General features: G+C 38.7%; 1 protein-coding gene across 4 annotated transcripts in view; it reads left to right on the forward strand.

Annotated features, from left to right (window-relative positions):
• dlg1a (discs large MAGUK scaffold protein 1a) overlaps positions 1-25,295 on the forward strand; it is a 134,422-nt gene that overhangs the window by 18,110 nt on the left and 91,017 nt on the right. Inside the window, exon 1 of one of the 4 annotated variants that reach the window (XM_079432082.1) lies at positions 21,663-22,271. The exons of the other annotated variants lie outside the window; for them this stretch is intronic. Within the exon in view, the coding sequence (XP_079288208.1) occupies positions 22,170-22,271 (102 nt within the window). The 5' untranslated portion in view covers positions 21,663-22,169. Of the gene's footprint in view, positions 1-21,662; positions 22,272-25,295 lie in introns of those variants that run through there. 4 annotated transcript variants of the gene reach the window in all.

The following is a 25,295-nucleotide window of genomic DNA, read 5'->3' on the forward strand; positions in this document are numbered from 1 at the left end:
TTTGTTTGGTGATGTTTTATAGTTCTTAATATAGGATTTAATGATTTTAAATTTGATGTCTTAATGCTTTTTTTGTTTGTTGCTATTTCTGATGTTTTGGCTGTGCAGCACCTTGGTCAGCACTCGTTGCTTTTAAGGTGCTATATAAATAAACTTGACCTTGACAATTGTTTTCAACTTAAGAATAATAATAATAATAATAAGAAATGTTTCCTGAGCACCAAATCAGAATTGTATAATATTTTTAAAGGATTATTATGTGTCAGAAAAGACTGATGTAGCTGAAAATTCAGCTTTGCCATCATGGAATAAATTTAAAATTGAAATTGTATTACTATTTCACAATATTACTGTTTTTACTGTATTTTTCATCTAATAAACAGCCTTGGTGAGAATAAAAGACTTCTTTTAAAAGCATTTTAAAAATCTTACCACCTCCAATCATTTGAATGGTAGCGCATATCTTAGAACAGTGGTTCCCAACCTGGGGGGCGCCAGAGTTCACAGCGGGGGTGCGGGAGCAGATATACTTTGAGGTAGGGCTGGGCGATAAAACGATAACTGTAATTATACAGTGATATAATTTTCCTCGAAAAACCAAGTTTGATAAATATTCAATTTAATGTTTATGCGGCAAAAGCGGAACAAAACAGTGCTACTCATTTGAACATGGACCGTATCCGCTTGGTTCAAACTGCGGTGCAGCGCAGAGCGAGCTGACTAGAGCAGATGTTTACTCACCGATCACGCAACCACTAAACAGCACTGTCAGATCCAGTGAGAAGCGCTTGAATTCAACGAAGAACACAAATGACTGGTATAAACTAGTATCAGTCGATATCAGTCAACTGATATAAACTAGTTTAAATCCAGATAAAACGGCGCTGACAAACAGCAGAAAAACACTGTGTGCAACGATACAGTCAGAAGGCTTTTCAATCTACAAATCGCCATCGTTTACCATGGATGTACTGTAGTAACATGTACTGTAGTACTGGTTTCTCTAGCCACACCCAGGCCTGATTACTGCCACACCCGTTCGCAATCAAGAGATCACTTAAATAGGACCTGCCTGACAAAGTGAAGTAGACCAAAGATCCTCAAAAGCTATACATAATGTTGAGATCCAAATAAATTCAGGAACAAATGAGAAAGTAATTGATATCTATCAGTCTGGAAAAGGTTATAAAGCCATTTCTAAAGTTTTGGGACTCCAGCGAACCACAGTGAGAGCCTTTATCCACAAATGGCGAAAACATGGAACAGTGGTGAACCTTCTCAGGAGTGGCCGGCTGACCAAAATTACCACAAGAGCGCAGCGACGACTCATCCAAGAGGTCACAAAAGACCCCACAACAACATGTAAAGAACTGCAGGCCTCACTTGCCTCAGTTAAGGTCAGTGTTCATGACTCCACCATAAGAAAGAGACTGGTCAAAAATGGCCTGCATGGCAGAGTTCCAAGACGAAAACCGCTGCTGAGCAAAAAGAACATAAAGGCTCATCTCAGTTTTGCCAGAAAACATGATCCCCAAGACTTTTGGGAAAATACTCTGTGGACTGACGAGACAAAAGTTGAACTTTTTGGAAGGTGTGTGTCTCATTACATCTGGCGTAAAAGTAACGCAGCATTTCAGAAAAAGAACATCATACCAGCAGTAAAATATGGTGGTGGTAGTGTGATGGTCTGGGGCTGTTTTGCTGCTTCAGGACCTGGAAGACTTGCTGTGATAAATGGAACCATGAATTCAGCTGTCTACCAAAACATCCTGAAGGACAATGTCCGGCCATCTGTTTGTGACCTCAAGCTGAAGCGAACTTGGTTTTTGCAGCAGGACAATGATCCAAAACACACCAGCAAATCCACCTCTGAATGGCTGAATAAAAACAAAATGAAGACTTTGGAGTGGCCTAGTCAAAGTCCTGACCTGAATCCTATTAAGATGCTGTGGCATGACCTTAAAAATGTGGTTCATGCTCGAAAACCCTCCAGTGTGGCTGAATTACAACAATTCTGCCTAGATGAGTGGGCCAAAATTCCTCCACAGCGCTGTAACAGACTCATTGCAAGTTATCGCAAACGCTTGATTGCAGTTGTTGCTGCTAAGGGTGGCCCAACCAGTTACTAGGTTTAGGGGGCAAGCACTTTTTTCACACAGGGCCATGTGGGTTTGGATTTTGTTTTCCCTTCATAAAAAAAACTTCATTCAAAAACTGCATGTTGTGATGTTTACTTGTTATCTTTGATTAATATTTAAATTTGTTTGATCTGAAACCTTAAAGTGTGACAAACATGCAAAAAAAAAAAAAAAAAAAAAAAAAAAATCAGGAAGGGGGCCAACACTTTTTCACACTACTGTGTATATATATATTTTTTGTGTGTGTTGTAGCTTGGTCACTGAGATACCAGGGTTTACTTGGAGTTCTAAAGCAGAGATTCATCTCTGTGTCCTTTTTGCTCAACCAGGTCAGGCTAAACACATCCCTGCGGTGATCTCCAGTCCAGATGCTCTGGTTTCCTTTGAGTCAGTGAGTAATGCACCCAGCTAGGGCACTGATTCTGGCAGGAGGAGCATTATGTGCAGCCATTCAGATTTTATTTTGCAGTGCTCATCTGTAGCTGAAATGACCAGTCATTGACACATTAAAATTCTTTATTGGCTCCTTTATTAGCTTTAAGACAAAGTGTCAAGTGTACAGCTTATAAATAAAGACTTCTGCATTCTGTTCCAATGGTTCCTTCTGTTCCACTCCGTCCAGTTGATTTTAACATCAGGTCAGAGTGCAGTGCAGGGCTATTATTGTTAGCTAAAATTAAAACTCAAACTTAAACCCTAAAAAACCCAAAAGATAACTTAAATAACTTAAACCTAAAGTACTAAAGTGACAAAATATACTGAAACTAAAACCTAAAAACTATAGCTGTATACAGACAGTGGTGGCCAAAATTATTTGAACACTAGTATTTTCACCAGATAAACAATTGTTGTAAGTCAGTTATTTCTATCCTTTGCTGTAGTGTATCAAGTAGGAAATATCAGTTTACATTTCCAAACACTCAGTTATGAAAATATGTAGATTTGCACATCCCTTCTTGGAAATTCCTATGCCTAGACAAACCCAAATCCTTCAACTGCCTGTCTTGTTGGTAGCTTTATCTGTCCTGTGGTTTAGTTATTCCAGTGTTGCTGTCAGCAGCTCCATGGCCTCCCAGTGTCACATGTCAGGGTGTGTTTCCCTGGGTCTTGCCCAGCTCTGCAGCTAGTTCAGCTGGAAATAAACCATTCATCATTTTATGTCATGTCATAAGCGTTTGTTGTATTGAAGATGAGGAATTTGTTACAAATAAGATTGTTCATATATTTACACACCTAAAGTAAGCAGATTATGAATATCACTTTGAGATTCAAAGTACATTTAATAAAGGGAGTGTTCAAATCGAGCATGTAGTTTCATGACATTCTAAATAGTTTTCAGTTTTTTAGAAGGTGTGATGAAATGTCACTTCCTCTTAATATGACATATCGCTCGCTGCTGCTTTGGTATGTGTGAAAATATGAGTGGCAAAAAATAAAAAACCTATACACTTGAAGTCAAAAGTTTACATGCACCTTGCAGAATCTGGAAAATGTTGATTTATTTTACCAAGTAAGAGGGATCATACAACATGCATACAATTTTTTATTTTTATTTAGTACTGACCTGAGTAAGATATTTCACACAAAAGATGTTTACATGTAGTCCACAAGAGAAAATAATAGTTGAATTTATAAAAATGACCCTGTTCAAAAGTTTACATACACTTAATTCTTAATACTGTGGTGTTACCTGAACGATCCACAGCTGTGATTTTTTTTATTTTTAGTGATAGTTGTTAATGAGTCCCTTGTTTATCCTGAACCGTTAAACGGTCTTCAGAAAAATCCTTCAGGTCCCACAAATTCTTTGGTTTTCCAGCATTTTTGTGTATTTGAACCCTTTCCAACAATAACTGTATTTTGAGATCCATTTTTTCACACTGTGGACAACTGAGGGACTCGTATGCAACTATTACAGAAGGTTCAAATGCTCACTGATGCTCCAGAAGGAAAAGCAATGCATTGAGCAATGCATTAAAAACTTTTGAACAGAATGAAGAGGAGTACATTTTTCTTGTTTTGCCTAAATGTCATATTTGTTTCATTTAGTACTGCCCTTCAGAAGCTACAGACGACACTTGCGTGTTTTCCAGAAGACAAATTAAGTTAAATTTACCTTGATCTTCAAATTCAAAAAGTTTTCACGCCCCGGCTCTTAATGCATGGCTTTTCCTTCTGGAGCATCAGTGAGCGTTTAAACCTTCTGTAATAGTTGCAAATGAGTCCCCAGTCATCCTCAGTGTGTATGTGTATATATATGTGTATATATATAATTTGTATAATGTTTATAAAAATATATTTAGATTTTTATTTTAAATAATTGTAATAAAAATACTGCAATTTGAAAAAAATAAATAAATAAATGCAACCATAATATGTATCTCCATTAATCACCATCACAAGTCATTCATGCAATCTCAACATCCTCATCTATTAATCATCTGTAAAAGTAGCTTGGTGACACATTTAAATACAAAATTCACAGCAGAAATGTTCAGTGCATCACATAACATTAATGTTTACATTAAAGAATGTAAGATGACTACGCAGCACTGTCTGAAACTCTCACTGGCCCTCAGCCATCAGGCCATCCTGTGTTGAGGGCTACATAATGTTTTAAGAAATGCTTGTGGTCTGCCTAAAAACCTAAATGTGTGAGAATAAAAATGTAGTGCAGCATTTTGACAGCTTTATTCGTTTTTTTTATTTATATATATATATTTTTTTCCCATAAGGAGATGCATTTGGGACACCGACTTTCTAATTCTTTTTTTCATACAGTTTGAGGTAATCTCCACACCACATTATAAGGGGATTCAGTATTTATTTTAGTCATCTGAAGGATGTTTCATTTAAAGGAGTTTCCTGTGTCAGTTTCCCCAGTATTTGTAAACTGTGATTATAGACCCATTACATTGTGGCTTCGGTAAAACTATAAATGTTCAGCTGCATTTCTAACAGATTTTTTTTTTTTAATTTCTGAGTAGGATCTAGAATCTCAGCTGTATGTCAAAGGGAAAGGGACTATACAATCTTGTCACCCTAAATCGGTTATTTTGCAATTAATGACCAGTTGGTGGTATATTATCCGACTTGATACACTGCTAATAACTGAATTAAGTCGTGACGTATTGTCAAGTATGGTGACCATACTCAAAATTGGTGCTCTGCGTTTAACCCATCCAAGTGCACACATGCAGTGAACAAATGCACACACACACACACACACACACACACACACACACACACACACACACACACACACACACACACACACACACACACACAGACACACACAGACACACACACCCGGAGCAGTGGGCAGCTATTTATGCTGCAGCGCCCGGGGAGCAGTTGTGGGTTCGGTGCCTTGCTCAAGGGCACCTCAGTCGTGGTATTGAGGGTGGAGAGAGCGCTGGACATTCACTCCCCCCACCTACAATTCCTGCCGGCCGGGGACTCGAACCCGCAACCTTTCGATTACGAGTCCAATTCTCTAACCATTAGGCCACGACTTCCCAATTAACTAAATAACTGAATGAATGACTAAATTAATGAAAGAATGACTTAATGAATGAACAAATGAATAACTAAATGAACGAAGGAATGAAAATGGCCTCGATGCTGGCATGGCGTTAAAAATGAATAAATAAATGAACGAACGAATGAATAATTAAGTGAATTAATAACTAACTGAATGAATCAATTAATAACTAACTGAATGAATGACTAAATTAATGAATGAATTAATGACTAAAGAAGGAACAAATGAATGACTAAATGAATAACTAAATGGATGAACAAATGAATAACTAAATGAATAATGCATTGAACAAATGAATGCATAATAAACTGAATGAAAGAATGACTAACTGACTGAATGCTTGAATGACCCATTTACACAATGAATGCATGACAAACTGAATAAATGCATGAATAACAGATTGAATGAATGAATGAATGACACTGAATGAATGAATGAATGAATGAATAGATGAATAATGCATTGAATGAATCCATGACTGACTGCATGACTGAATGAATGCATGAATAACAGATTGATTGAATGAATTGACACATTGAATGAATGAATGAATGCGCAAATAACGCAATGAAGGAATGAATGAATGAATGAATGACTAAATGAACAAACGAATAACTGAATTAATGAATAATGCATTGAACGAATTAATGCATAATGCAATGAATGAAAGAATGACTAACTGACTGAATGCTTGAATGACACATTTACTCAATGAATGCATGACAAACTGAGTAAATGCATGAATAACAGATTGAATGAATGACGCATTGAATGAATGAATGAATGAATGACTAACTGAATGGGATGGATGAATAATGCATTGAATGAATCCATGACTGAATCCATGACTGAATCCATGACTGAATGAATGCATAAATAACACATTGACTAAATGAACGACTAAATGAATGACTAAATGAACAAACAAATGAATAAATTAATAACTAAATGGATGAACAAACGAATAAATAACTGAATTAATGAATAATGCATTGAACGAATGAATGCATAATGCAATGAAAGAATTACTAACTGACTGAATGCTTGAATGACACATTTACTCAATGAATGCATGATAAACTGAATAAATGCATGAATAACAGATTGAATGAATGAATGAATGAATGAATGAATGACTAACTGAACGAATGAATGGATGAATAATGCAGTGAATGAATCCATGACTGAATGCATGAATGAATGAATCCACGAATAACGCAATGAAGGAATGAATGACACAAAGATATATATATACATATACATATACATATACATACACACATCACATGCATGATACATGGGAAGGGTAAGTTGTGAGTGAGTGAGTTGACCATCTGAAAGAACCATCAGTCTCTAATTCAAAGCCCAGTATACGATAGCTTACAACAAACCTCTGTGTGGTGAAAGGAACGATACTTGCATTTGGATACTTGCAATGAGAATGAGAGTCCCGTGAAGCTTCTGAAGAAGGTCTGGATGGTTCCATTCGATGGCCGAAGTTGCAATCGGTTGAAACTCCGAGGTTGTTCTTGACTCTGCTGGGGTTGAGAGAGTCCTCTCTCCTAAGTAAGCACATGGCTGCATTTCCATGATGGTGAATTCCAGGGTTGAGTGAAGATGAACTCCAGTGGTATTAGTCTGATTCTTTGTAGTCAAGAGCCATCTCCCCAGGCATGGAAATGCACTCGCTCAGACATTTCTCTCCCGGCTCCCGGCAGTCTCTGCATCTTCATCTAGGGATTACGGCCTGCAGTTCCACTGCGGCCCACAGGGCCAACAGGTCCCATTTTGCACCTAGCCATGTGCTTACTTGGGAGAGAGGAATCTCTCAACCCCAACAGAGTCAAGAACAACCTTGGAGTTTCAAGAGATTGCAACTTCGGCCATCGAATGGAACCATCCAGACCGCACACGGCTCTATGTTGGGGCCTGCCAGGCGCGCCCGCACCGACTCAGGCGCTCCATGAGTCCAACCATACGGGCAGCAATCGGAAGATTTAGCAGAAGAGAGAAGTGGACCTGTGCGCGAGCCCTTTAAAGTCAGGGAAGAGTCACACCTTTCAGGATGGGCTTGACCAATGAGAGAGGCTGAATTTCCAAGCGTGAGGCTGGAAATATTGGGGGGTTTTATGACCCTTTGTCTGAGAGCATGGTTTGAAAGGCTCTGGCAGTCTATACTTTGATTAAATTACACGCACACACCTGGCATTCTATGAGAAGGTGGTGTACTCCAAAGTGTGCGTCATGAAATGAGAATTAATTTGGTAGGAGACACGATATAGGTAGGGTTACCTTAACTAGTACTTCACTCATAAAGCATGCATAAAACAAAATACAATGCAAGAGATACTATACAAGATCGTTAAAATCATACACACACAATGTCCTGGGATGCATTTTTATCTGTATAAAGGTTTGTCTATGAGTGACAAAGAGGAAAGTTTTTTTTGTATGGGCATTGCGTGGGTTTCAGAAGGGTCCGTTCTTACGGCACGTCACATCTCACATACTTTTGAGCAATAAAACAGTCTTATCAGATGGTTGCCCTGGTAACTGAGCACTTTAGGGTGCTCTTTCGGGGGGAAGGGTCCATAGACCCTCACAGATTGTTTGTTGAATGAGAGGGTTTGCTGGATTATTCATTAAATATAATGAATAAATGTGTGTCTGATTCTTCCAAACGCTACAGCAATGAAATGTCATGAAACTAGCACAGCTTAGGAAATTGGCTGCGTGGGTCATTTATGAAATTTATTGGCCGTACATTCAGAGAAGATATGGATATCACTTTAGCACGTGTTCTGTTCACTGTTCATTCAATGTCAAAGTCTGTGTTTGAAGTGAGCGTGCTTTCAGAACAGTGAGGTGTCTCTGCCTGCTGAGATCTCATAGCTGTGGGCTGGACTGATGGAGTGGTGTCAGCGTGATTTTGCTCTGTGTGGGAGGCAGGAAGGGCTGGAGGTGATGTGAAGGAGCCATGAGTCAGCTTGACCTTTCATAGGTCACCACCTGCAGGCCATACAATCCCTTCATGTTTACAGACCGAGACAGAAAGTCAGAGGTAAAGGATGATAAAGATATTGATACTGGAATCATAAATTCAGAAAAAAATCAAACAATCAAGGGATGGGATTCATGACAATCTTCTCAAAACAGAAGAAATTTCTTAAAGGGGTCATCGGATGCCCATTTTCCACAAGTTGATATGATTCTTTATGGTCTTAATGAAAAGTCTATAACATACTTTGGTTTTTCTCAATGGTAGTGCAAAAAACACCACCTTTACCCTGTCAAAATCAGCTGTTTTTATTTAGTCCATGTTGCTTTAAATGCTAATGAGCTCTGCTGACCCCGCCCCTCTCTTCCGTGGGGTGACGAGCAGTACTGTTTACTTTAGCCGCGAAACTGGCTAACTAGCATGTTATTAGGAAAGGCGATTTGCAAAGATTCACAAAAAACATTATACCCACTTCTTCTGCAGATGAAGCTGGATCACGAATGATTCGCGCGAACATAGATGCATTTAGGCAGATTGGGGATCGGCGCATTCACTTCAAAGCGAAAGTAACATTAATCCTCTGCGTCTTCAGCTGCTCATATGTCGGGAGTAGATGACGACTGCTTTATTCATTATTACATCCAACAACAAAGCACTTAAATAAAACTATATATATACTGTGTATATATATATTACTTTTTTTTTTTACTTCTTGAAGGGATAGTTCACCCAAAAATGAAAATTACACCATGATTTACTCCCCCTCAAGCCAGGCATATATGACTTTCTTCTTTCAGACGAATACTATCAGAGTTGCATTAAAAAATGTCCTGGTTTTTTAAAGCTTTATAATGGCAGTGAATGGGTGTTATATTCAATAGTTCAATAGAAGTCCAATACAATGCATCCATCCATCATAAAAAGTACTCCACACGGCGAATACAGTGAATAAAGGCCTTCTGAAGTGAATCGGTGTTTTAAAAAAATAAATAAAATAAAAATCCATATTTAAATTTTATAAACCATAATCTCTAGCTTCTGCTAACTTTTGTACGGGCATTCATGAGAAAGTGGCGTTCCAGCGGATGGTTTAGGACATAGGCATAGCGTAAGTTCCGGTGAGAAAATGCCAGTCTTGCAAGAACCAAGTCAAAGTCTCTTTAAGGTATTCTATAGTCTTTGACCAAGTTTTGTTTAAGTCGCAAAGGAAATCTAGTCTCCTCTTGGCTTAGTATTGAAATCCTCCCAACATTTTTCTTTACAGTTTTGTGCTTCTAATTCTTGACTGGTGTTTTATTTTGCGCTCTCCTCTGTGCTTCCACACCTACATCCTCCGTCATGTGCTGGAACCCCAATTTCTTGTGAAATTTTTGTACAAAAATGCATCGATTCACTTCAGGAGGCCTTTATTAACCCCCAATGTGTAAGGTACCTTAAGCCTTTCATGTGAACCTTACTACCCAAATCCCACCTTTTTTTTCCAGTGGTGAGTTGCATTCACATCCTTGAGTGTCAGAAAGTAATTTATCCAACACTGCCCTCTACTGTATTGCGCAGAACCAGGAAATAGTTTGTGTGGGAGGAAAAACCAGGTGATCACAATGTTCTGGTCTGGTGTACTGCAAACTGGAAACCCCCCACGATCTTCCTCATCTTAAAAGCGGAAACAGTTGCTCCTGTGTGGTTTTTTTTTTTTTTTTTTTTTTTAATGAGCGGTGGTGCTCAGTATGTGTGTTTGCATGAATTATTATTATTATTATTATTGTTGTTTCTTCATATGACATTTTTTGAAGCGGCACTGTTTCTGCCATTTGCAGAATTTGAGTATATAAAATATGGCACAGGTTAGTTTTTCAAAGTTTGTTAAAACAAAGCATTTAACCAGATTCATTGCATTTCCCTGAGAGAAACAAGTTGGAGTTGTCAAAATGATTCTGTGCTTCACGTTTTGAACACAGAGGGGAGTTCCTCTTCTTCTGAAGCTGTCTCTGCATTGTATGAAAGAAAGAGGCCTTTATATATCACTGATACCTCCAGAGTTGTTGCCATAGGTTGCCAGGGCTGTCCCAGAGAGCTCCCACGTGGCTGTGCAAGAGCAACAGTTCGTCTATGTGAGGCAGTGTGACAGATTGCAGATCGGGGAGGGATGGGACCATCTGTGTGGAAGAGTCAGTCATGCAGACAGGGCCTAAACATACTCTATACCTTGCTGTGGGCTGGAAATCAAAGAAGATGGAACATGAGAAGCCAGAGACTTGCTGGACTGAATAATCTAATTCTTGTCATGAAAGACGGACCACTACTTCCATTTAAAAATTTTAAGTGTTTCCAGTTACAGCTGTCTAGATGGCCGTAAATGAACCCGTGAGGTATTTCCCCTGCGAGGTATATCCCGTACTGGAGTGTTAACAGGTTTACGTGCGTCTCAATAAATCTAAGTAGCCTGACGAGCTGTCAATCCTAATGATTTCCTGCTGAGAACTCATCCCTGCAGCCAGTGTCAAATGCCATGCCGGTGCCATCAAAGTACCTATTTTTAACAGGCCTATATATTCATTCTGGTTCTTCTAAGTACAGACGTGTTATTATTTGCCTTGTATTTATATAATTTTTTTTCCAGCAAGGTATGTAAATGGTGTATTTCTGTTGTTTTGAAGATCTGGTTTCTTCACATCTAGCTGCTTGCTGAGCTGCAGTCTTTTTTTATTTGTAGTTAACAGATGGTCTACCCTTGAGGTTAATAATCAGACTGTTGAGTTGGTACAAATGTTCTTCATGGTCTATTTTTTTTTCGTGTCTTTATGCTTTTCTAGCACACTTAATTGTTTTTTATTTGTGCTGCTACATTTTCCCGAGACATCTCGCCAATGCACTGTTCTAATATTTTACACAATTCTTTTTGGTAACAATTTACAATGATTTTTTTTTTTTTTGTATCATTAATACTATTATAGATGCTATTATAGTTATTATTGATATTTTGAATTGGTTTACATTTTATACACTGTAAAAAAAAAAAGCCGTAGTTTTTACAAAATAATTTTGGCAGCTGTGGTTGTAAAACAAAAAAATGAAAAACTGTAGAATTTACAGATTAAACCTACAAACAAAGAAATTTGAATGTAAACCAGTAAATTCAACAATGCACACTGATACTAAACTCTGTTAAGTACCTTTAACATAAATTGACAGCCACCATAATGCAGGTGGTGAAGGAGAAAGCCATATTATGAATCAGAGTTTCAGAAATGGCTTTTCCACAAGCTAAAGTATATACTAATATACAGAAGGTGCACAAGTCATTCACACGAACACAAAACACCATCATGGTAACACACAGCACTTAAATAATGCAATAAACATTCATTATACAACAGAGGATGTAACATAAAACCCTAATGTACATAACTGATAACAAAAAATAAAGAAACAAGATTATTTAAACAGTATGTAGCGTCACATATCAGTTTACAGTTTGAGTTATTTTGTTCTTTTTACTTATAAAACTGTACAATTAACAGCATTTTTGTGTAAAATTGCCTGAAATGTTTGGTTAGACCTTTTACAGTTTAGTAAGGGAACTTACTGTTAACCTATTAAGTTTTTATTTTATTTTACAATATTTTACACGTAAAATTACACTAATTTTTAAAGCGTATTTTCTGTTTTCGTTTTCATTTGAAAGATATTGTAAGTTGAAAGTATAAATATGTCTACATTTGTTTTATTTTAGTTTTAATTTGAGTTATTGTAGGAAACAAGTTAAACTAAATTAAAACGAGCAATGAAGTTGAAATAAAATGGGTTTTTTTTATTATTTGTTAACATTATTTTATTTCAAGTAATGGAAATAGTTTTTCGTCTTATTTTTAGTGAAGTATAATAACCCTATAGTAAACATTTATTAATCTAATATAAAATGTATCTAAATAAATTTTCAGTTAGAAGTATACTTCAAGTATGCTAATTCATAGAACTTGGAATGTTAAATTTTAATCAACATTCAATTATCAGGTCAGAAAAGATAGATTAAATATATTTACATAAAGTAATATGACAATGTGTTTGACTGAGTAGATAGAAATACAATGGAACTGTGAAGTACAACCTAAATACCATGATACTTGGATATACAGTGTTTCAATACATTTCTGTTCTTCCTCAGAATGAGCTGTGCTTTCTGTGTCTGACAGTAACGTCTGACCACTGTGTGTCATCATAGCACTTTAGTCCTGTGAGTGCAGATACTTATTTTAGAGCTTATTGGAAGTTTCACATACAAACGTAAAGATCCACACCTGGAAACTAAACCAACCCTAAATAAAAACATGATTAAGAATGAACTCCCACTGTAATCAAACTTAATCCTACTAATTAAACAATCTAACTGCCCTATTCAGCTAACGCTGTGTTAATGCTGGCATTGACACTATCTCATCATTTGTACATGATGGACTAGGGCTGGGTGGTATTGCTAAAGTATTATCACAATATATATTTTTTTTCCTATCATACAATATCAATATTTGTCACGTTATTCATTTACCATTAATGGAAAAGGAAATGCTATCCACATGTTTGTTAGACCTTGAGAATGAATGTAAACAACCTGTTTGTTCAGAATTGACTCCACAGAGTAGCTTCCTTTTAATTTAGGGCCCCAAATATATTTTATTTTCTGTGATTTTATGATTTAACACGTTAATAAATTACAAACTTATCATCAAAAATGGTGTCCAATAAAATAATTAATTTCTATAATAATACTTTAAAAATGCAATCAAATGAAAATACAAATTTACAACAAAACATGGCATTTTAATTATTATTATCGTTGTTGTAAAATAAAATGCTGCACAACAGAACTGTATAAATTAGAAGGGATGGAAAAATGTGTCTTAAAATATATTATCATTATTTTCAGAATTATATTTTAGTATACAATAGTAATATATTTGTCATAAATTAAATTGAACTTTTTGTTGTGACTGTTTCAGTGTGTATTTAATGGTAGATTTTTTTTTCTCACATGAAATGGTGTAAAGCTGGTGAAATGACTCTCAGAGCAGCTCTGGAGATGAAGTTCATGTGTTCATGTCCTCATATATTAAGACGCAGACGTTGAAAACATAGAGAGCGTCACGTTTAAATTTGTGTTGAGGCAACCACACCACTCATTACACACCACAAGAGTAAACAAGTTGCCCCATATTATATACTGATTATAATGACACAGTCTTCACCTTCAGGTAATCTCTGAACATATTCTGAGCTATATGGGGCCATTTACCATAAGGCATACACTCACCTAAAGGATTATTAGGAACACCTGTTCAATTTCTCATTAATGCAATTATCTAATCAACCAATCACATGGCAGTTGCTTCAATGCATTTAGGGGTGTGGTCCTGGTCAAGAAAATCTCCTGAATTCCAAACTGAATGTCAGAATGGGAAAGAAAGGTGATTTAAGCAATTTTGAGCGTGGCATGGTTTTTGGTGCCAGACGGGCCGGTCTGAGTATTTCACAATCTGCTCAGTTACTGGGATTTTCACGCACAACCATTTCTAGGGTTTACAAAGAATGGTGTGAAAAGGGGAAAACATCCAGTATGCGGCAGTCCTGTGGGCGAAAATGCCTTGTTGATGCTAGAGGTCAGAGGAGAATGGGCTGACTGATTCAAGCTGATAGAAGAGCAACTTTGACTGAAATAACCACTCGTTACAACCGAGGTATGCAGCAAAGCATTTGTGAAGCCACAACATGCACAACCTTGAGGCGGATGGGCTACAACAGCAGAAGACCCCACCGGGTACCACTCATCTCCACTACAAATAGGAAAAAGAGGCTACAATTTGCACGAGCTCACCAAAATTGGACGGTTGAAGACTGGAAAAATGTCGCCTGGTCTGATGAGTCTCGATTTCTGTTGAGACATTCAGATGGTAGAGTCAGAATTTGGCGTAAACAGAATGAGAACATGGATCCATCATGCCTTGTTACCACTGTGCAGGCTGGTGGTGGTGGTGTAATGGTGTGGGGGATGTTTTCTTGGCACACTTTAGGCCCCTTAGTGCCAATTGGGCATCGTTTAAATGCCACGGCCTACCTGAGCATTGTTTCTGACCATGTCCATCCCTTTATGACCACCATGTACCCATCCTCTGATGGCTATTTCCAGCAGGATAATGCACCATGTCACAAAGCTCGAATCATTTCAAATAGGTTTCTTGAACATGACAATGAGTTCACTGTACTAAAATGGCCCCCACAGTCACCAGATCTCAACCCAATAGAGCATCTTTGGGATGTGGTGGAACGGGAGCTTCGTGCCCTGGATGTGCATCCCACAAATCTTAAATGCTTTCAGCACCTTGTTGAATCAATGCCACGTAGAATTAAGGCAGTTCTGAAGGCGAAAGGGGGTCAAACACAGTATTAGTATGGTGTTCCTAATAATCCTTTAGGTGAGTGTATATCCGTCATCACCTTGATAACTTTTGTGTAGTTTGGTAACTTTTCCTTCCATGTCATCTCGCAGCCTTTTCTCTTTATGGAAAAGATTGCATTCAGGTATTAAAAGACAAATTTCAGCAGAAATGAATGCTGGAACAAAGACTCATCTGGCCAATGAGAGACAAGTTTCTCTCTGCACACACAGTTTCAGTCTTACTGCTATCTGATTCTTTGATGGTAAGGGAATTCAGCAGTATGCCATCTAGATATTCTCTGAGAGCTTCTGCAAGGCAGTCGAATGATTAACATCAGCTTGCGTACACAATTTATTAGGAGAGAAGTCCTCATTGTTCTCAGAAACTGCTGAGCACACAGCAATACACAAACTTTTGCTTGAAGAAATGCTTCAACATCAAGCCAAGTTTATGGATCTATATACAAATCGTCCTTTTCTCCTTGAAACTCTCAGTGGGAAGGATTGATTTAGAAGTTAATAAGCTTCAGCTTTGGATGATTTTTTTTATTTTTTATTATTGAAACGCCTCAAAGTCATTGTATATATCACCAATGTCACGCTGCCAGATTAAATCACTTTGTTGAAGATAGGATTGATGATGAATGGTGTTCTGTTCTTAATGCGTAAAAAACACATTTTTACCAGGGAAACTTGCACTTATCTTATTATATTTTGGCCGTTAACAAGAAATTATCTTTCTCTATGTAGTCTTTTATTATGCTCATTTATAATGGCAATATTTAATCTAATTTAGTTGTATTTAGCGAAGAATGTGGCTCTGAATGTGAATATTTTGAAAACAGATTAATGCAAATTCTGTTTAGTTATTCCTAGTTTTATGGTGGTAACATTAGAACAAAAATATGAAATTTTTGTATTTTATAATGTGAAATTGTTTATTAAACATCATTGGTGTAGTAGTAGTACTATGTGGAATAAGTAGCATGTTGCTGAATAATGAAGAGAGGTTGATTTTCCTGATTTTCCTCCAGTAGCCGGATGAAGCTGGCATGTACTGCAACAGATGCAGCTTTTGTTTCTAATAGTGAGGTTTAGTGTATTTGTGCTGTAGTAGTCTGGGATCAGCATGCCTCCCTGCACTCTGATGATGTAACAGCTCAAATGATGTAGTGTGGCAGGAGGGAGGAGGGGCAGAGGAGAAATGATCACACTCGGATTTATTACAGGCTGCTAATAAACTCATGCTTCATAATTTAGGAGGACCTCCACAATGTCGCCTGAAATACCAGAATTAACCTTTTTAATGGTCTCTGTAAAACTATTGCTGCATGTTTGAGAGGAAGCGCAGCACTGTTCTTGTACACACAAGCAGCTCACGATAGAATTTTTCAGTATTTCAGAGCAGCTCAGTTTTATCTAGGCCTGTCGTGATAGTCAATGGTATTGACTTATCGCACGATAAAGGGAAATGAACGTGATCATTTTTGGTGCCGCGATTTATATTGCGACTGAAACTTTTTAATTAAAAAAAAAAATTATTATATTCATCTCTGTGGCGGAGGTGGGGCTCAGACCGAGTCTTCACACACACACACACACACACACACACACACACACACACACACAGGTGAAGAGAAGGCGTGAACCCACTTTGTTAGGCTATAAAGTGTTTCGTGATGGCAACAGCCAGTTAGAAAGAACAAGTCCCAAGGTCTTTTGTTTTAAAGCCACAATCTTCAGCTCCGGTGTGGGAACATTTTGGATTTAAACCAAATGAGAAAGGAGAGCCAATTAACTAGGGTGACCATACGTCCGCTTTTTCGTGGACATGTCCTCTTTTTGGTCCTAAAAAAAGCATCCAGCCAGGATTTCTAAATCGCCCAAAATGTCCGGGATTCGGCTTTTGCTTTCTACAGTCGAAAGCCCTGGGTGGGACTGTTTCTTAATCCCACTCCTGCTGAATTTCTGACCATTTACTGCCTGCTCTCGCAAACATTCTAATCATGCATATAATTTTCGCACATCAGTATAATTATCACGCAAACATTCAAACAATATAATTTGTGCAAACATTCTAAACATGCGTATAATTTTCGCTGCTATCAATATGCAGATTATTTAAATCTGTTCTGAATGAGCGCTCCCTGTTTACTTTCACTTTTGGATTCAAGATCACGCGCACTCTGTGTAAAAGCACATCTTACAATATATTTGTCAATGATCTGTTGAGCAGCAAATCCTCCAGCATCCTCCTGAGTCATGCTCTCGACCCGTGATCAGTCAAATCTGACTCCCACAGCTCATGTTGGATGCAGGGTTGTCAAGTTCACGTTTTTTGGGGGTTTTTTTTCATGGAATTGGACTGCTTTTAAACTGTTGCCATTTTTAAGTGTATACTTGAATTATCAGAATGAGAATCAGAAGAATCAGAATGAGCTTTATTGGCCAAGTATGTTTACACATACAAGGAATTTGTTGTAGTGACAGAAGCTCCACAGTGCAACAGAAGGACAGTAACAGGACAGGACACAGGTAATGAAACAAAATAACAGGAAATAGCCAATGACCAATGTACAAAGCAGCAAAAAAAAATAAGAAATACACAATATATAATATATAATATAGGCGACTATGTATGTACAGGTCAAGTATGTGCAAATTAGAAATGAGAAAATAAAATAAGTGAGTGTGGTGAATGGATAATGTATTAGTTGTGTGTTTTACGTTTATTTATTGAGTGTTCATGAGATGTATTGACTGAGGGAAGAAACTGTTCCTGTGTCTGGTCGTTCTGGTGCTCAGAGCTCTGTAGCGTCGACCAGATGGTAAAAGTTCAAAGAGGTTGTGTGCTGGATGTGAGGGGTCCAGAGTGATTTTGCCAGCCCTTTTGCTCACTCTGGATAAGTACAGTTCTTGGAGAGTGGGGAGGGTTGTACCAATGATTCGCTCAGCAGTCCGGACTACCCTCCGTAGTCTTCTGAGGTCAGATTTGGTAGCTGAGCTGAACCAGACAGTTATTGAGGTGCAGAGGATGGATTCAATGATGGCAGAGTAGAACTGTTTCAGTAAGTCCTGTGGCAGGTTGAACTTCCTCAGCTGGCGAAGAAAGTACAACCTCTGCTGGGCCTTCCTGACAATGGAGTCAATGTGAATATCCCACTTCAGGTCCTGAGAGATGGTGGTGCCCAGGAATCTGAATGACTCCACTGCAGTCACGGTGCTGTTCATGATGGTGAGAGGGGGGAGAGCAGGGGGGTTTCTCCTGAAGTCCACGATCATCTCCACCGTTTTGAGTGTGTTAAGCTCCAGGTTGTTGAGACTGCACCAGACAGCCAGCTCCTTAACCTCCTGTCTGTAAGCAGACTCGTCACCGTCCTGGATGAGGCCGATCAGTGTGGTGTCGTCTGCGAACTTCAGGAGCTTGACAGAGGGGTCTTTAGATGTGCAGTCGTTGGTGTAGAGGGAGAAGAGCAGTGGGGAGAGTACGCAGCCCTGAGGAGCTCCAGTGCTGATGGTTCGAGTGCTGGATGTGAATTTGCCAAGCTTTACTAACTGCTGTCTGTCTGTCAGGAAGCTGTTGATCCACTGGCAGACGGAGGTGGGGACGGAGAGCTGAGTTAGTTTATTTTGAAGGGTTTCCGGGATAATGGTGTTAAAAGCAGAGCTGAAGTCCACAAACAGGATCCTCACATAAGTCCCTGGTCTGTCCAGATGCTGCAGGATGAAGTGCAGTCCCATGTTGACTGCATCATCCACAGACCTGTTTGCTCTGTAGGCAAACTGCAGGGGGTCCAGTAAGGGTCCAGTGATGTCCTTCAGATGAGCCAGAACCAGTCTTTCGAATGATTTCATGGCTACAGACGTTAGTGCCACAGGTCTGTAGTCATTAAGTCCAGTAATTTTGTGTTTCTTTGGGACGGGGATGATGGTGGAGCGTTTGAAGCATGAGGGGACTTCACACAGCTCCAGTGATCTATTGAAGATCTGTGTGAAGATGGGGGCCAGCTGCTCAGCACAGATTTTTAGGCAGGCTGGTGACACACCATCTGGACCAGGTGCTTTCCTTCTTTTGTTTTTCCTGAAGACCTGGCACACATCGTCTTCGCTGATTTGAATTGTAGGTGTGGGGGAGAGAGGGGTTGCTGGAGGTGTGAATGGTTGTGTGGAGGGGTGTTCTGGGCGGGTGTGGGGTGATCGTTCAAAACGACAAAAGAACTCGTTTAAGTCTTCTGCCAGGTGTTGATTCTCCAGAGTGCTGGGGGGTGGTGTTTTGTAGCTGGTGATGTCCTTTAATCCTAGCCACACTGAAGCCGGATCGCTGGAAGAGAATTTGTTCCTGAGCTTGTCAGAATAATTCCTCTTTGCCACTCTGATCTCCTTTTCCAGTGTGTATTTGGCCTGTTTGTACAAGACTTTATCCCCCTTTCTGTGAGCATCTTCTTTGGCCTGACGGAGCTGTCTGAGTCTGAGTTATTATGCTATTATATTATAATGTCACTGTCATTATATAATCAGTGGCATAAAATGGTCTGAAACGACAATAATGTAATTTATCGCAATTAATGTTTAATATATCACACTTTTAATTCGGTTTTCTTGGTTAGTTTGGTCCAGACCAAAAAAAAGAAAACGATACATTTGGTCCTGGTCCTCTTTGCATTCACACTGGCATTTTTGACAGCGAACCTAAAGGCATAGTCGTACGTTCACAACCTGATTGGTCAGGCTTAATGATGTATATTTCATGATGGAACCTACAGATCACCCCCAAACAATAGGTGTGTTCGACTGAAAGCGGCACTGCACAGACTGATCAGTGTATGACATCAAAGTATCCATTCACTGCTTTCCGTCGAATACACCTAATGCAGTCTGCTGGATTAAGCAAGCTCATTGTTGGGTGTACATATGATTTTATTTTTACCACCTGTGAACTCACGAAGAGCTCATAAAAGGCACTTTACCTCCTCACTGCTCCATGTTTTCCCTCTGCTCATTTAGTTTTGGATACTCTGTCGTCAAATCATGTCGCATAGTGGCGCATCTTGTCATTACATCCTGCTTTTAGTTCATTTAGAAGAATTTGGTCCATGTTGTATTCATATTTAATTTGAACCGCACCAGAGTTTGTTTGGAAACAGACTGAGACCTCTTTTTAGCGGTCTCGGTCCACTTGTTTTGTGCGCACCAGGTTTTGGATAGCAGCGTTCACATGCGCTCAAATGAACTGCACTAACAGAGCAATCACGCAATTACTTCAACCAAACATGACAAGTGTTAACACACCCTTAATGACTTCCTGTGGTTTCCACCAAAATAAAAGTTCAGTGTTTTAACATTTGAAAATGAAGAAATTATGACAACTGTAAAATCACTATGCTAATATTTATGGCTGTCATAATTTCTTCATTTTCAAATGTTAAACCACTGAACTTTTATTTTGTTACAATAAAATTATAATATTTTTCTTAAATACTCTTGTTTTTTTTTTTTGCAGTGTTATTTCTTTAATATTTTTATTTAATAACATTTATTATTTGTATTTTTTTGTATAATTATTATTGCCATAATAATAATATTAATAATATATATTTGCACCCCTAGTTTCAGGGTTTCTCTTACTCTCTTAGAGTCCAGAATAAACTCATGCGCCTCCAGTGATTCTTTGAGTAAATAAAGACTTTATAGAGAGCAGCATTACATTGATTTGAATCGCGTTACAAAATGATAGTCTGGCCCTTGCTGATGTAAGAGATAGTAGTAGAATATCTTTTATTTGAATTGTGCACAGGCCGCTAACTAAAGAAGACAACTGTTATGACTCTCATAACTTTATTTTTTAAAAATATTTGTTTACCATAGTGGGAAAATTAGCATCAGAAATTAATCTAGGATGCAAGTATTTATCTATATATATTTCTCCAGAACACCCCACAACAGAATTTAGTAATCAATATGTGAGAGATTTCTATTGTTAGGCTACAGACAAGAAAATATGAAAACATTCACGATTTTATGTGCAGTTTTACCAGAGAAGCAGTAAAAAACTGTAAACAATAAGTTACACAATGACGTTTTAGTTTGATGGCTGATACATTTTCTCAATTCAAGTAAATTTTGGACCCTACTCTCACTGTTAGAATGTTTACTCAAGAAAACAATAGGTTGGGCTGTTGAACTGACATGGGAAAGCATGACACATTCTTGTGTATTATAAACTAGGTCAAGTTTATAGCTTCACTGGCGTATTGCTCATTGAGATCAGATTTCATAACTACACATCAGAGGTCATACTAGCTACCTTTTGATTCAATATCTTCCCCCCTCTGTTGTCCTTGTGACTGTAAATCTGTTGAGAAAGCATTCTTCGCTTCCCCCCCGGTTTCACCTCCGAACGATCTGGATCATTTTTATCCCCTTCTCCCGGTCCGCACGCTGCAACCTTCGGCTCAGAAACTCTTCAGTTTCTCTCTAGTGAACTGTGTAATAAGCTCAACACTACTGCTCGCCCCTCCCCCTTCAGTCTGCTTACCTCTCCTCTCTCTCTCTGTGCCGCTCGCCGCATCTTGTTTGGATAGTTGAGTAGGAGAGCGTCCGAACCTGCTCCTCTTTCCTCTGAGACATGGCAGCGGTTCCTCTGCAGCAGGTGGAAGCGCAGCAGCAATAATGGATCACGCAGAGTCCTTCGTGTTGTGACACGAGACCCTGTGCACTCCGCTGCCCTCTAACCCTCCTCCTCTCACCGTTACACCCCCTGGTCACGGCAGGCAGCATGGCTTCTCCGGAGCTCTTTGGAGTGCAGCTCTCTTTGGGAGCGCTTTAATCTGTCGGGCCGATCGAGTCGAGTCAAGCGAAGAGAGAGGACGGAAGAGCGGTGGACTCAACTGACAAGGGCTCGCTGGATGAAGGCATCACGTCGCCGCTTCTGCTCCCCCTGCCACGGACCGAGCCGAGAGATGAAGGTGCTCGTCAAGAGCAGGCAGCGGCCAGCGCTCGTGGAAGCAATTGGCCGGCACCTCAATCGCTGATGGATTGAAGTGCCCGGGCGCAGAGAGAATGTCTCCCAGCATCAAAAACTTGGATTGCTTTTCGCCAATGTTGTGCCACTGTAAAGTAGCATGCACCAACAGCACTATCTCACTTATGTTTGGATGCAAGGTAGGGGTTTGTCTGAATGCATGACTGACAGATGCTTAAGTTGCTTGAATGTTCCTTGGACTCTAATTGTTGGACTAATTGTCCTCACACTGAGGATAATTTTCCTGTTGACACCATTAGTGCATTAAGATCTGAACATATGCTCCAGGTTACAACCTCATGGCAGTGATCCATTTCTTTGCATGTGATCCTAATATTCAGGTGTGGATTAGGTGGGAAGTCTTATGGGGTTTCCATTTGTCTGGTTTTAGTCTGACAAAATGACAGGCTCAACAAGAGCTCTGATGTTGGCGGATTAAAGAGCCGAAGGTGATGTTTTACTGTAGGATTTTAACAGGACGCAATTACAATTTCAGACTGTACCTAACTGTGTGCTCCATCCTGCCTTTAACTCCACTACTGTTGTGCACAAATCACATGCGTCTGGGAAAAAAATCATCCTGAGGGACTTCTGGGCTTCTGTTTGCTCAAACGGTCCGATTTTTAGCTAGAAGCCAAATGAACGCAGCCCAATTGAAGTTTTCATTCCTGATAAAGACGAAAGCTCAGGCCCAGATTCTTTTTGATCCATTTTCTGCTCATCTAGTTCAGAGCGGGATGGCAAGTTCTTTTAGTTACATAACTGCCTGGTCCTCTGGGTGTTTTAGCTTGCGTCCCAATTATAACTACTATGTGTGAATAGGAAGCTTGTTTTTCGGTATTTCACGACTGAACGGTTAGTCTTCACTGTCTGCGTCTCAGACCGTTGCAACTTGCACAGGATTATGGCTTGTCACTTAGCGCCTGCACAGACTGATCGTCCTAAAAAGCTTTATCATTATAGCGGAACCTTCTTTTCTGCTAAGCGTGAGATCAGAGGGCTCGGGGAAGCCCTTGTTAACTCCTGTTAACTGTCAATCCCTGGTAGTGTAGAGCAAGCACAGAGATGACCCCTTGCCATTTGTGTTTTGCAGAAACACGGCAGTATGCATGTTGAGTATAGCCTCTTATAGTTTTATGTGTAAATTAACATGTTGCTGTGCGAGTATTGAGTTGAATTTAAAATAACTAAAATATATTGATAGGCTAAATATTAAAATAAAATGAAACTTTTTTTTTTTTTTTTTCCTGTAATGGAAAAGTGAACTTTTCTGCAGCCATTACTCTAATTTTCAGTATTACGATCATTATAATATGCTCATATGGTGCTCAAGTAACATATATTTTTGTGGAACCCTGATATATTCAGGATTCTTTGTTGAATAGAAAGTTTAAAGGAACAACATTTATTTGAAATGGATTTGTAACAGTTTAAAAGCCTTTACTGTCACATTTGATGAATTTCATGCATCCTTGCTGAATAAAAATATTAATTTCTTGAATTGTAGTGTATAAGCAAATCCATTGCTCATTAGTGTGAATGTATAATAATTATGTAATTGCAAGAGTAATTTGGTTTAGGGGGAAAAATAAACCAGCATTCAGGTATTTAGGCATATTACACCTCAACAATCCCTGATCAGAATTAGCATAATATCTTAAGCATGGGTCTTGAATTTAAATTTAAGCTAGCGGCATCCATTTTGAAAATTGCATTAGCTTGCTGGTATCTGGTGGGTTCATATAGTGCTGAGGAAATAAAAATTAGAGTAGGTTTGTGGGAAGGGGACTAAAGCTTGTTTAAATAATACAGCACCTCTGTCTATGCTGTCACCCAGCTTTGTAGATGCCTGTTTGAAGTCAGCAATGTGACTGAAGCCTGTTGGAGACACAAGATTCCACATTGATAAAGCTCACATGCCTCCTTCCTCAGATGCTCCTTTGCTTAGCCTGGATCCTGTGCATTTGTCAGATGAAGTTCCTGAGCTAAGCTGTGCTCTGCATCGCATTGCTTTAATCCTGCTGAGATGTGCTTGCCACAGAAAGTGGTGAATGAGTCCACGATATGCTGTTTTCATAAAATGACAATTGTGAAAATGAGCTGTTTTATGAATTCATGGCTTGTATAATCGATTTTGTTGTTCTTACCATGAGTATGTGTATCACCCGTTGATTTAAGCATTTCATCGATCTTTCAGTTTTCCCAACTGACATCTTGTCCTTCGTTATATGAACTTCTAAGCTTCTATGTCCCTTGAAACAACACGTTTCGGCACAGATTGTTTTGTGAGCCTCTCACAATGTGATGTTTGCTAAGAGTTATTAAACAACAGCACAGCTGAAAACTATATTTGACCTGCAGCAAGCCTGCAACTTGAGAAGTGCATGATAGCACCGTTTTCTCATTTCACATGCAATGGACATGGGAAAAGGGCTTTGAAACTTGAATTTTGCAATGCTTTTTATAACTTTGCTAACAATATAATTGGTCCTCGGGGGGGAAGAAAATCTATATTAAGTGTTTAATTTAAATTCTAGCTTGCGTGCTTCTCACTTCAGTTTATACTTGGCTAAACTGTTTGAATTATTTTCTTATTTTCCTGTTTCCAATTTTGTGTTGAAGTATAGTATTAAAATAGGATAAAATAGGTCTAATCCTTTTATTTGTTTTTTCTAAAATTCCATGAAAAACCAAGTTGGTTAGCCAGTTGTTTTTGTAATTTATTTGAGGCTTCCTGGACTTCTCAGTGTTCTAGCATTTGCAGTGTGATCAGTGAAATGTACAGTATAGCCCATCACTAATTTCAGTCATTTTTCAGGTGAAGCGTAGCTCACACAAAAATGATGAAAATATGCTGAGAATTTATTCACACTCAGGCCATCCAAGATAACCACTGTGAAATTTAGCATTACAACACTTGCTCACCAATGGATCCTCTGCATTTCATGGGTGCCGTCAGAATGAAAGTCCAAACACCTAATAAAATCACAATAAACTCACAAGTAGTCCACATGACTCCAGTCCATCAATTATGTCTTGTGAAATGAAAAGTAGTTTGTAAGTAACAAATGCATCAGTGTGTTTTAACTTCAAACTGTAGCTTTTTGCCAAAAGTCCATAATTCCTAATAACACTTCCTTTAGAAAAAAAGTCATTAAATAAGA

This window comes from Barbus barbus, assembly GCF_936440315.1.
Source record: "Barbus barbus genome assembly, chromosome: 13".
Lineage (NCBI taxonomy): Eukaryota > Metazoa > Chordata > Actinopteri > Cypriniformes > Cyprinidae > Barbus > Barbus barbus.